We start from the raw sequence: 14515 nt of genomic DNA, 5'->3' as shown, positions 1-14515 counted from the left end.
AGATTCGAGAGACATTGGGCATGCCACCTCCAAAATGTAGAGTTTCTACATTAAGTGAAAGATCAACGACACTGAAGCAACCCACCAGAAAAATGTAGCGAGCCAATACAATAATATTACACGAAAATGACAAAAGCAGCTAAGCAACATCAAATCAGCATTTGTAATTATACCAGTTATACTGCACAAATAAACACTTAATTCTGAAATATTTGGATATTAATTCTTATACCTGCTATTGCAATGTCAACGTCATGGACTTAATGCAATGCCATCAATGTGTTTTCATAACTAAACAGTGTGACCTCAAGCCAATTGGTGATGACGCAAAATGAGAGCTGTGGGCCATTAGTCATTGAGACATCTTGAGGTGGAGGTTTTTTGGAACCGCGACGACATGACAAGAGATGGATTTGATGCAGAGCCACATATGACGGCATTGGTCAAAAACGGGTTGATTATAAGCCCTCTGGGACCACATATATATATATATATATATATATATATATATATGTTTTTTTTTTTTTGTGGGCCTGAGCACCACTGCCCTCTATGAATTGCTGTTTTTGTTATCCTGAATTGGCTTTTGGGGGTGGTCTCAAAATGTCTGACAACTCACCAATTTTTGCCAGCAAACGTATTCTGGTGAAAATATATGGATATCCGGAAAGATTTAAAAAAAACCAAACAAACAGACACCAGATGTTTCATCAATCAAGCTTTAATTCGTAAACACTTTGGTGTTTTTGGTCTTTGAAAAAATGAGCATTAGGTTTTAATAACTTATGTCACAGATATCTGATAAAGTGGTGTTAAAATCTATATTTTTCCATCTCACCACATTATTTTATCTTCTGTCCTTCCCGCTAGTGTCTTCCACTCGCCTCCGATAATGTGCTTCGTGTGATGCCGTTTGTGAAGAAGCTACCCCATGTCGAGGCAGCCCGGCCGTCTCCATGGCACCGCATGCTGTCTCTTCATCAGCCGGCCAGATGTAGGAGCCAAGCGCTTTGCCGCGTAAAATGAAGCGAACGTGACATCGAGCCCGCAGGTGACAATTATGGCCGTAATTGACACACCCGCTCGGTGTCCTTCCTTCGATACACTTTGGCTCTTGCTCTACGTTATAATTCCATCTCTCATGTTCGATTAAGTTCTTCCTACGGGTCTGTAATTTGCTTAAAATGGAAGTCCTTGGAGTCTGCCTGGCAACAAATAAAAACCTGACTGTTACTTGGATTTTCGTTTTAGGACGTCTAGCTCACCGTTGCGAAGTGAAATGTTTGAGTCGTCTTCCTGTGCGGACGACTTTGCTCTAGCATCAATGTTTAAAGGTTGACGTTAACAAACCACTCTTTTGTTTTTGGCATCTCATCTTCCAATTTTGAATAATACTTGAACGTTCTGTGGACCAGCAAAATATACAGCTGTTTGATAATTGCACAGGGGCGGGGCTGACATATGCGCTCCACGAAGGGGGAAAAAAATAAAAATGAAAAAGCAATTGGTAACGTGAGGTAACCCGTTTTAACTCACTTATGATGACATCTATCACTATGTTGCACAATCTGTTTTCCTGGCAACAGTGCATGAAAAAAAAATCGAGAATTATGTTCATCAAAGAGACACACGGATGAACTCTTAATTCGGTGATGATGAGGTTGGCTTTATTTGGATTTTTTTTGCAGATGAGTGAGATCAGCGAGAAAAATGTGGTTTGCGCCATTGTGAGCGTGAACACAGACCACGAGCTTTATAGCCATTTTTTTTTATTTTTTAGTAAGCACACAAAAGCATAAAATTATAAATCCAAACATTCATTCAGTGGAATATTTTCAGCTATAACATGCATTGTTTTTTTTTGTTTTTTAGAAATCAATAATCACTTCGGACAACCTGCCACGAATGACTGTCTGCTACCAGTGATTTGAGTCAGCCACCATAATTACAGTACCAATTTTATCTTCCACCCGAAGAGTTCATTGCTCACTGCTAATTAGCCATGACGTCTCACAAAACCATCAGATAACGCAGTGCCGGACATTGTTAGCGCTGAGCATTTATCTCAATGGCGACGGCCAATGATGATTCTCGTTCGCGACTTGCAACGTACAACCTGTTTACTCATTTGTTTGGCGTAACATACAGTATTGCCCATCCTTCTAATCTGCCTCACTTACGCACGCAAAGGATGCATTGATCAGTCGCGCAACTTCCAGTCAGAAATTGCAATGGACTGATCGTGTACACAATTTTGTTGTCATCGAGTGGGGAAAGACGTGGGCAAGTGAAGCACTCATCGGGCCTCATTCATTCAACGTCCGCGTGCTTAAATCGTGCGCGCGCACATTTGACGCACAAATCTAGGATTCAACAATATGTTCTGATTTGAATTGAGTCTTACTGTGCAAACAAATTCAGAACTTCCACAAACCACACACATGCAGAACTGACGAAGAACAACTTTTGATTCCGATCTGCTAGACGGCAATGCAAAGCGGATTGTTGTATATTTTAAATCGATTTTCGTTGTTGTTCTTGTTATTTATAAATGTTGCCTACTTTTATTTTGAAATGTCAAAGTGTACAGATTGCTTTGCGGCCGTCAAGCAACAAATTATATTATAGTATAATCATATCTTTTCAGAGCGTTTTTTTTTTTCTGACACTAGCTGTTGGTGTAAATGTATGCAGCTGTTGTGAGTTTTAAGAAGTATAAAATATGCTGTAGTGAGTTACACACCCTGGAGTTACAGAAGGCAGGCTCAACTCCAAATCACTCCACGCTGTCAGAAAGAAACATGCGTCACTTCCCTCCAGGGGTGGCTCTTTCCAGCCTTCCCTAGTTATTAATACGTCTCCTAATTTGCATATGCTAATATTACGAGGCTGTCACGGAGAAGCAACTGGCACGGTGACAATGGCAGGCTGCGAAGAGGCCATTCATTTTGGCCATCCAAAGATAGAGAACAAGAGTGACTCACCCGGTCGAGGGGTTCAATCGGGTGGTTGAGTGACTGTTTGTGTGTGTAATGAGACTCATTTCTCAATAACTGGACACTGCCTGTCACCTCCCGTGAGACACAAAAGCACACTGGATATTCTTCCATGATCTGTCGATGTATCTGTCTGTAAAATGGCAAAAAAAGACAAGGTTAAAAAAAAAAAAAAGAATAATTTTAAAAAACGATCAGGCTCATGATTAGGCTCACTAGAAGGGGGGTGGGGGGGGGGGGTATCTACAATGGAATGACTTCTCCCTGGTTCTTGCAATGTTTCTATAAGTTTTCTTTGTTTGTTGTCTTCAAATACTCAAAAGTGTCATATCGCTTCCATACTGAACCGAATCGTATTGTATAGTTTCGCCCATAAATAGATTATTTTTCAATCAGATCGGAATCGGTGCATGTAGATATGTATAGAATCAACCTCATCTCAAAGACCCACCCCCCCCCAAAGACGCCCCGAGGGTGGGAAATTAGTTCTTTACCGATTGCTCCAAAATGGATCGACATTGAAAATGAATGCCAGTTTAATTGTGCTCAACCAATACATAAAAATGAGCTTGTTCGAGAAAAATGGACCATCTTGACACCATACTGAGGGTCCTTTAACCCATTCCTGTACCCTTGTAACCTGATAACATGTTCAGCTGTCCACTGTCGTCACCGCTGTCCCCGAAAGGGTTAAGTAGCAAGTAATATTCGGTGGTCATTCTGTCCCATTTATCTTCAAATTAACAAAAAAAGACATTATTTTACCAATTGAATATGTTGGATTTGTTGCAGCCATTCTGTGAAGAAGCGACACCATCGACAAGTTTCATAAGACAATACCCGAACACAATTGAATGCAGATGCGATTTTTTTTTTTTTTTTTAATGAACATATCAGCGTGTTGCCAATAACTCAGCATTTTGGAGGAAGAAAAGAGCGTCATTGCGTCATAATGATTCGGGAAAGACGTCGTGGCAGAAGACGCGGTGGTAAAAGGACAGATTAGAAGCCGCCAAAAAACTCCACATCCTGGATGCAAACGAATGGGGCCCTCACATCGCAGGGATGATCCTGCCAAAATCCATCTGAAAGAAAGAAATGTTCAAATGTTAGATGTGCTTCATTAAAAATAAAAAATAAAAACTTGCCAGTATAACAAGGCATGCGGATCCACATTATAGATGACGACAAAATGTCGACGTATGACAGCATTATTTTCATTGCCAACTTAACATACCGAGTCTAGAAAACTGGACACAGTTGCCCAAGCCGTCAGGCCCTTCAGAATTAAAAGCGGTGAATTTCACAATGGAGCCATCGGTCCATAGGAAGTCCTGATCCTGTCGGAAAAACAAAGTCAGATTTGAATGAGCCATACTTATGGATACCAGCGGACTGATAATGACACACCGCCGACCCTACATCTCATTTCTTCTTTGCGTACGCAAGTTGTTGATGTCTAAAAAGGCAATCAATGCGTCTGCTATCTTTATGGGGTCTTGCCAAGTGTCTCACGCTTGGGTTCTCGACTCGTGGATTGATCACAAGATGCTAGTCTCTAGCCCCTAGTCCAGGGGTGCCAAACTCAGTTTTGTCGCGGGCCACATTGTCGTTACCGTTCCCCTTGGAGGGCCCTTTTGACTGTGAAACCACATCAAGAAATCATGAAGAACTGTTTGTTCAACTATTTAAGTTACTGTAATGAACGGTTTGGGAACAAGAAAATGCTTACAATGTCTGTTATTTTTTATATATGAGAATTTTGGTTCAGGTTTTAGGGGGCACCGTGGAAGTTGACATGTTTGATTGGCTTTCACGGGCCACGTAAGATGAAGTGGTGGGCCAGATTTGGCACCCCGGGCCTTGAGTTTAACACCCCTGCCCTAGTCGCTATAGGCACAAAAAAAAAAAAAAAATCCACCATTCCCATCCGGTTCATTTCCCGTGGACTGTTAAAAGTGTGTCAAGTATGCCGTAATTCTTGATCCTTTGGGCATTTTGACACAGGTGCGTCATTTTGACATCTACAAACTGTTTTAACTCAATTAAAAAAAAAAAGCAGAAGAGAGTAATGAAAACATTCAGAATATGGATGACATTCATTTTCTTGGACTGCCCAGTGTTTTTTTTTGGGGGGGGGGGGTTCTTACCAAAATTGCATTATGGAGTCCAATCCAGGCTGTGGGGCCGCTCTGAATCAGATCAAAAACTACTGCATTTTCCAGGGAATTACGGATGGAGACCAGATTCCCACCAAGAATATTACAGACTTCCTGAAAGAAAGCAGAATTAAAAAAAAAAAAAAAAATTAAAAAATCATAAAAATAAACAAATCAGCACATAATGATTTAAAATCCACATGTACTGCATGGAAGCTTTCGAAACCTCTGCTCCTAAAAATGTCATTTCTTGACTCTGGTAGATGTAACAGCGGTGCTCCAACTCAATCCAGCCCTCTGGACACCGCTTCCACTGTGAAGAAGCACATTGTTCAAAATCAGACTGCAGAAAATTGACACAATTGAAGACGACAATGGAGCAAACACAACCATAAACACATTCACGTATTAAGTCGGCGGGGGAGAGTGTGACTTACGGCTCTAGTCACCGCCCCACTGATCACGCAAAGGAGGAGGAATGAGCGAAGAGTAAATGCCATCTGTACAATTATGGAAAAACACTTATTTGTAAGAAATAAAGAAGGCTATATTGACATTTGACCACGTTGAAGCAAAAAAAAAAAAAAAAAAGACAAGTAGTCAATCCTAACAAGGTGAATGGAGTTTGAAAAGTTACCTTTGCAGTCGCGAGGTTTGCTGCTGACGATCACGACGGTGAGCGATCGCCTTTAAAGGTTGGGTTGACAGTCTTGTGTCACTTGTGAATATACCATCGGTGCCAAGGTCACATGACAATTCAGGTGAGTTTCGGCAACAACAACCCAAAAAAAGGTCATTATTTCTTTGTAATTAATTGTAATTAAAGTCCATCATCAAAGAAACGCGCACAACAACAAAACAAACCATTAACGTTCTTGTCTTTGCCAAATCCGTTTTGGAACTCGAAAGCCACACCTCTGGGACGAATATAGAAATATTTTACCAGTCCATCCATTTTCAAAAGCACTTGCCCTCTGTAGGTTAGAAGCTAACCGTTAGCCTAGCTTCTTTTACTTCTTCTACTATTTGGATTTGTTCGTTGTATTTTCTGGCTGTCAGAATGCCCTGTGTTTTTTTTTTTCTTCAACTGTCCTGTTCATGTGTTTGGTCATACACAAAGTATTTGGATCTGTCTAATGCCAGAGATTTTTGTACGTGTGTGTGTGTGTGTGTGTGACTGTGTGTGCAACAGGGGAGTTTGGTATTATAAAACAAATGTTAGTGGCGGAGACTCGGGATTGTCAGTGGAAATTATGTTTTGCGTTGGTCATCTTGACTAATCCACACAAGATAAGAGCCATCTAGCTATGCTAGCTAGATGGATGAATAGATAGATGGTTGCAGTGCAGGTACTGTACTTCTGCTGCATCACTGGCATCTTAAAACGAGAGAATACTTTTCTGTTCCAGTCATAACAATAATTTTTGTTTGCGTGCCGTTCAATTGTCCAACCATTTTCCGTCATCCACTCATCCATCCATTTTTTTATATCATTTATCCTGTTCAGGGCAAGCTGACTTTGCGTGAATGGCAAACTATTTTTAGCCTGGACTGGTCGCCACACACACACACACACAAAAATAAAATAAAATTCACACTGTCACTAAGTAGCACGTAAACCCATGCTGGAAGACAATTTAGGACAGTTAATTGTATGCAATTGGACCTGTTTATTTACCCATTACTTGCACGCTCCAGCTACTCTTCTCGTATTTGAATGCCTGAAGAACAAAAGCAATTACACGAAAAAAGGAACAAAGCCGGGAAAGAAACTTAACCAAAACGTCAGCTTCAAGGAAGGTGAAACAAAGTTCATTTTTATTTGATCCTTCAACCTTATCAACAAGATTTGCAACTCTTGATGCACCGCAACCTTAGGCCATGATGCACCTTTCAGATTTTCTGATAAATCCTTTCCCTCGGAAAAAAAATAAAAAATAACTTCTATGTGAATGCAACACGTCCGTAACGTGGCACGTAATGCATCACCTCATATCAACAGAGTAGCCAGGCGGGAGGAGGTAGAAATATTTTTGCGATATGAGGCAATTGCTCCTAGATCAGAGAGAGAAAGAGAGAGAATTGTGGGCAAGGTTACGAAAGAATTTCTCCAGGACTCAAGGTTCCGAAGAGCAGAGTGGCCTTCAAAATCCTTCAATTTCAATCCTGCCCACCACCTTTTCCAGCTACTCCCCTCAGGCAGGCGCTACTGATCCATGCGCACCAAATCCAGCAGACACTTAACCCATTCACTCCCAAAGACGTTTTTAAACGTCTTTTCAGACTTGGTCCAGAATTGGCTGGTACTGAATGACTTAAACAGCTTCTTCCCTCTAGCCATTAACTCCCTAAACAGTCACTGACATATACTCCACCGCACCAGACACTTCAAAGCGCTCAAGGACATCTGCACAATTGCACACTATTTGTCCTACAAAAGCTGCTACTGGTCACTTTAAAACGGTTCAATGATTTTTTTGCACCAACTGTACAACTGTTATGGTATTGTATTCTACCACTGATCACTTTAGCTCTGCCTGATACTTTGCACATTGTCTGACAGTTGTCACGGGATGGTACCACCGCACTACGGTTCACTTACATTATGAAATGTCCTTCCATATTTCATTTTTCCATACTTATTTGTCATGTCCTTGTTTATGATGATATTAATGCAGCGTGTTATACCGGAGACAAATTCCTTGTGTGTTCTACATACTTGGCCAATAAAGATGATTCTGATTCTGAAGACCAGAAGTCTTTCCATGACCAGTGAAACTGCTCATGGAAGAAGAGCCTTGGTAAGAGAGGAAAAGGAACCAAAAAAAAAAACATCACTGAGGCTGACCTCCGGGGCATCAATTTCGATGCTTGAGGAAAGATTTTTGAAATGCCAGAAACACAATTGCCGTGACGTGATCATCCATTCAGCACTGTTATTTTATAGCCCTGCGATGAGCCCACCGCTTGCCAAAAACGAGTTGAGTCCTGACCCGAATGATGACAAAGAATTCCAAAAGTGGATGGCTGGAAATAAATGATTTCTTTGTTAGGCCCAAATTTGGATTGCTGGTGACTCGCTTTGATCTTTTTATTTATTTATTTTATTGGGCAACGACAGGGTAGCAGTGAATGAAAGTTTTTTTTCGGCAGTTGAATCATTTGGGTGTGACATTGGCATAGCCAAGATACTGATTTGTCAATCCTGCTTACGTCAAGATTGCTCGATATTGCCCTCGGCATCAAGTCACATTGAAAAGATCTGAGACCGGTCCCAAGACCACATTTTGAAGCTCTCGGTCTTGTCCCCTGACTAGACTCCCAAATGTGTTAGTCTTGAACTGGCCCAACTCTGGATTTCTCATAAAGACCAGCAATGATTTGCTTTTCTTCTAATTCATTTCTGAGATAAACCAGGAAAAACACTTTCATACAACTTTCACGGCATTGCGACTCAGCTGACATGCCCACCGCTCGCACCGTTTTAGTTTGTATGGTGTGATGAGTCAGTTGAGATTGTCTCAATCATTTAAAAAGATGTCTAGGGTTTGATGGCCTGTGCATTTATACCTCCACTGTGATCTGTAAGTTGCGAATATTTCACCCTTTCATGCACCCTGTAACACAAGGTGCACAAGACAAGGCTCGGGGGCCAGTTCTGGCACGCCACATCATTTTATGTGGCCCGCTTAAGCAATTCAAGCATGTCAACTACAATCTGAAGCAAAATTTCAAATTTTCATCTGAAATGTTACAATGTAATAAACAACCCATTATTCTTGACTTCTGATGTCAAAACTAGTTATCCTTCAATTTGTTGCTCGCTGCGTATGTAATACGTGGAGGTGGTTCAACATTTATACAGTTTCACAAAATTCACAGTCATCAGACAAAAAGGTGAATATTTTACGAATGTACTTGGTTTTGGTACCGGTTTGTGCACCAAAACTATTTGTTGTGATTGACAGCTTATTGGGCCACAACCACACTGGTCCGGCCCACTTCCAATCCAATTGGGTGAATGTGACAAATTTGACACACCTGGTTCTTTCAGTCATCTGGCCTGTAATTCACTCCCGATTATTCCAGTGTGTATCCCACCTTCTGCCCAAAGTCAGCCGGGAGAGGCTCCGTCACCACCCGTGATCCCATTGAGGACAAAGGCTGGAGGAAACAAATGGATGGATTACAATCTATTTCCTAAGCAACCCCCCCCCCCCCCCCCCCCCCATTAAATAGCATGAACCGCGGGTAATATAATCACGATACGACACGAGAGTGCATTTTGTGCTGAAAGATAGATAGACACGTGTACGCCGTCCTGGCTATTTCCAGAGAAAAATAAACAAATCGAGCGTGATGAGCCCGTGTGTGTAATGTGTGTGCACGTCTGTCACGTCTAGAGTTTGACTCACTACTTGTTGACATTCATCAGCTGAGTGGAAGCGGCTTATCTTAATGAGACTGCAAAGCTGGAAGACGAGCCAGGCTCCATAACACTACTGATGCACCTGCGCGCGCACACACGCGCGCACACACACACACACACACACACACACACACACACACACACACACACACACACACACACAAACAAAACACAGAGCCACGTGCACCAACGCAAACACTGAGTCATTTTCTGTCAAAGGGCTTCAACGACAGCACATCATCCATATTACTGTAAGTCCAGTCTGTCCAGATAAAGAAGTGTACATTAGCGGGCATGCTAATCGATTTATTTGCTGTAGCGCAAACACAAGCTGGAAGGGATCTCGTCTGTTTTGAGCATAAAATGTACAAAGACAACAGTGCTCGGGGTAGTCCGTCTCAAGCCGTCAGCATCGGCCATTGATGACATCAGCATAACTTTCATCCAACCATGGTGTGAATTGTTTACACTCACAAGTTCCAACCGAATTTGACGAGCAAAATGCATCATTATGCGCTTAATAATCAACATCTGTGGTGATTTTCTGGAAAGATTTTACCTTGGTGTCATGTTATTCGATAAATATTGATTACAATGGCATACCGCATATTTTGGCTTTATGTGTCCTTAAACCCGATTTCAGAAATTACTTTCTTTTCCCCCCTAGCATATTAGGTTTTAGAGATATTTTCTTTTTTTTTTTTTTTACTTTTAAGTTGGACCATATGGATTTTACCATGCGTTGTAATTTATCGCTCTGACATTTAAAAAAAAAAACTGGTGCAAAACCAAACCCTTAATTCATAAGTTAATTTATTTTTTAATATTATGAAAATATTAACCGGCCCGGTAGTCCAGTGGTTACCACGTCGGCTTCACAGTGCAGAGGTACCGGGTTCGATTCCAGCTCCGGCCTCCCTGTGTGGAGTTTGCATGTTCTCCCCGGGCCTGCGTGGGTTTTCTCCGGGTGCTCCGGTTTCCTCCCACATTCCAAAAACATGCATGGCAGGCTGATTGGACGCTCTAAATTGTCCCTAGGTGTGAGTGTGGGCGTGGATGGTTGTTTGTCTCTGTGTGCCCTGCGATTGGCTGGCAACCGATTCAGGGTGTCCCCCGCCTACTGCCCGGAGATGGCTGGGATAGGCTCCAGCACCCCCCGCGACCCTAGTGAGGATCAAGCGGTTCGGAAAATGGATGGATGGATATTATGAAAACAGGATTTGCTCGAGAAAAAACAAGGGGAGATTCCAAATCCGTTTAAAAAGTAATCCAGAAAAGTTTCGCTGCATCAATTAAAAAAAAAGAAAAAAAAAAGAGTTAACATTTGTTTATGAGTGTGATGAACTGCCCCATATGCTGTTACATGACAAATTTGTATGCACTGCTACCTTGTGTTCTGTCAAGCATTGATGGTTTCTATAACTGCAATTATGGTGGTATTAAAATGGGAATTACCGTACATATGATCAAACACCTTTCCATAGAGTGACATGGGGAAAAAAATATATATATATATATACACAGGTATATATATATATATAAATAAACACACACACACACACACACACACACGACAGCATATATTTTTTTTGTTTTTTGTAGAAATCAATTTCAATCACAAAGGGCAGATGACAATGAGCACGCCAAATGGACTCAAGTTGGACTACTTTAGCATGCTGCACTTAGTCTCAGCATGCGTGTCATTCCTGAGAGGAAAAAAATGAAGCAACATTTGCACACACACATGCACACACAGACACAGACACACACGCACAGACACACACACGGGCCACATGGTTTTGTTTGGGGTTCCTAGTCAATTTAGTGCAATAGAGTGGACTGCTGGGCAACTGCTGAAGTATGAGCGTACACAATCCCCACTCTTGCACACACAGCTTGACCAGTGCAGTGAGGCCACTAGGGTTACGGTGCCCTCGCGGAGGTCTAATGAGACGAAGAACAACCCGTGTAACAGATGGTCCTCTGGTCGTATGAAGGCCCCTGAAGTCACTCGCCTCCATGGAACCTCGTCACTATGATTGCTCCTATTTGCCTATTCACGCCGTATGCACACACATACACACGCGACCTTGTTTGGCACTTGTGGACGCATCCTTTGCATCTTCCATCGCGGTCCATGATGCGGAGGCTATGTACTGGATATTCCTGTGAAAATCACTATCAGAAGAGAATAAATAAAAAGGCAATTAAATATGTATTGTATGGAGAAGCGGTGTACATCCTGGACTGGTCAACAGCCATTTCCAGGACACAAATTAGACAAACAACTATTTTGACCCTATGGCTGAACGATGTTGCAAAGTAATCCAATTCCAATTTTTGTTCCCGAAATACTGTGATAGTGATTTAACCTTTTCAGGGACAGCGGTCAGCACAGTGGACAGCTTATCAGGTTACAGGGTGCATGAAAGGGTGCATCCCCCCCCCCCCCCACCCCCAAGTCTTCTATGTATTTTTTTTAACAAACATAAGCAATAAATTAATCTGAATTACAATAGCCAATCAATTTTATGACACATAAATGATTTGGTCTCTTAGGTTTAAAATAAAAGGGAAATGAACCGTAAATGAATATGAAAGACTTCAATTAGAGTGGTTAATTAAACACGACATTCACGTTGACAACTTGATAAAATTCGTCAGTGTGTCATAAATCAAGCACAATAATGAAAACAATATCTGTGACTTTCCTGCTTCCACTTTCCATGCTTCATGAAACAATTAAATGAAATGTGGACTGCACTTCTGAAGCACTGAACTTATACAATATACTTATGAGCTTACTGATAGACCAAAATGAAGCAGAAAAAAATATCTTCTCCATATAGGTGTGAATGTGTTTGGTTTATTTGTGCCAAGAAAGTATCAGTCCATGTTTCACGGCCTTGCCTGAGCAATCAAAAATGGCTGGATGGATGGTGCAAGGGCGCTCCCGTGTGGACACAGAAGGTATGACAGACTGTTTTGTGTTGCTATGCCTCCTAAGTAGGAAATTAACATCATATTCAGGAGTAGGAATGATATAATTAAACGTGATGCAGCACAGAAATAAGAATTAACATCATATTCAGGAGTAAGAATGATATAATCAAACGTGATGCAGCACAGAAATAAGAATTACACAGTAATGAAGTTAAGTCATGTGTGCTGCCAGCCTGGTCCTTATTCTCGCTTTTTAATTATTTCTTTTAAAATTAAGCTTGACAATTAGTTTTGATCAAATAATTACAAGTGACTTTCACATTCATTTAGAAAATGAGTCTCAACTTGTGTGTCAGACCCAATCCCTATTCCGCTACTTAAGAATTTTCTAGCAGTGACAGAGCGACACTTCACATGATCAGCGTCTTTATTGAGGCGCTACCACAGTCAATTAAAGTGACTGCACCGCTTCTTTAAAAAAAAAAAGATTCGGACCCGGGTGGGTACGCTAATTAGCCACTGATATCCAGTCTTGCTCTCCTGTCCAAGACTGTGGCAGCAAGCGGCTGCCTAACGACTTCCTCGTGACTTCAGACACGACGACCCATCACTGTTGTTGTCTTGTGAAATACTATTGCAGCTTTGGACACAATTGACCATCAGATCCTTTTCCATAGATGACAAAATGTTCTTGGTATTATATTGAAGTAGTTTAAATCCTACTTTGTCAATATCTTTAATGAAGACTTAGGTTGACAGGTCAAGACGTGGTGTCACACAAGGGTCAATGCTTGGTCCCTGTGATGTCTAGTGTTTATAAAAATTGGATGACTATGGCAGTTTCCAAAAATTAGAACACCGGAGGAAATGTCACTGTAGCTGCTAGATTGGTTTGCATTGCACTCGCCCCCAGTAGCACAGTCAGGAACCTCTGTGTCACTATTTAGCAGGACGCATCGTTCAGCGCTAATACACTCTCAACCTATTCTTGACACATATAGACCCCCTCAAAATGTATATTGGTCCATATCTGGCAACTTATTTTTATGTCATTCTAAAATGTCTCTGGAACTTCTCATCTTAGTAACTACAACTGGATGAACCAGAAGTTCAAAGCGTAGAATTATTAGCAAATGAATTAAATGTAGCTACATGGCATTTACGCAAACAGCATCTTGACACAATGCACTTTTCAATGATTCAAAACTCATTAAAATAGATACAAATGAACAAGTAGCAATATATTGGAAATATCAACTATACATTTGTATTAAACACACACCTTTGAGCTAACTTTATATATATACTGTATATATCTATATATATCAAAAGAAATTAAATGTAGTGATCCAAACGGCGCTGATTTGGTGGGGCCCAAACACCAATAGATGAGTAAAACAACAACAAAAAAATTTGACAGGTATTATGTGAGACTTTTTCTCACTCCCGCTTGCTTATTTCCAGTCATATTTTACGAACCTCTCTATTCCGTTCTTTCTCTTCTCCACATTTTCCCTGGCGTCGGTGTCTGCAAGGCTTCCAGACGTGCAGCAACAGCAGCAGCAACGCTATTTCATCGGCAAAAAACCCCCATCTCTCAGCAGTAATAATACCATGAATAGTTACGTTAAATGTGTCTCCGTCATTACTGTAATCTGGTACAAAAGGGTTTTCTCTTCCTCCAGCGAAAGTTCCCAAATGAGGATTGGTGGTCCTTGTTTTAAATTGATGCAACTTTGCGTTTCCTAAAAAAGTTGGGAAACAAAGTGTGAGCATTCAAGGGAAGAGATGACCACCACACAGAGGTTTCTTAGCCCTCTTCATATGGTACAAAGCATTAAAATACATCAATAAGAAGCTGTTAAATATCAATGGTTTCGCTTCCTTCCTCCCAAGTGGTCAGGACGTTGGTGTAATGACAACAGACTGCCAGAAGAGGGCAGTGCCGGTTCTCTTGTACCAAAGCCACCGGAGCACGAACATAAATA

General features: G+C 41.3%; 1 protein-coding gene across 1 annotated transcript; it reads right to left on the bottom strand.

The window, feature by feature from the left end:
- Window positions 1–3888: 3888 nt before the first annotated feature.
- On the bottom strand, window positions 3889–6539 carry LOC147189581 (lithostathine-1-alpha-like). Its single transcript, XM_086138866.1, has 6 exons — window positions 5793–6539; window positions 5593–5655; window positions 5382–5468; window positions 5147–5269; window positions 4234–4336; window positions 3889–4081 (listed from the first exon to the last, which is right to left on the bottom strand). The coding sequence occupies exons 2-6, from the start codon at window positions 5653–5655 to the stop codon at window positions 3999–4001; spliced, it is 459 nt and encodes a 152-aa protein (XP_085994992.1). The 5' UTR covers window positions 5793–6539; the 3' UTR covers window positions 3889–3998.
- Between the last annotated feature and the right edge of the window lie 7976 nt (window positions 6540–14515).

This window comes from Hippocampus guttulatus, chromosome 19, assembly GCF_054856545.1.
Source record: "Hippocampus guttulatus isolate MCC_2025c chromosome 19, RoL_Hgut_1.0, whole genome shotgun sequence".
Taxonomy (NCBI): Eukaryota; Metazoa; Chordata; class Actinopteri; order Syngnathiformes; family Syngnathidae; genus Hippocampus; species Hippocampus guttulatus.
This window is presented reverse-complemented; position numbering and strand designations above follow the sequence as displayed.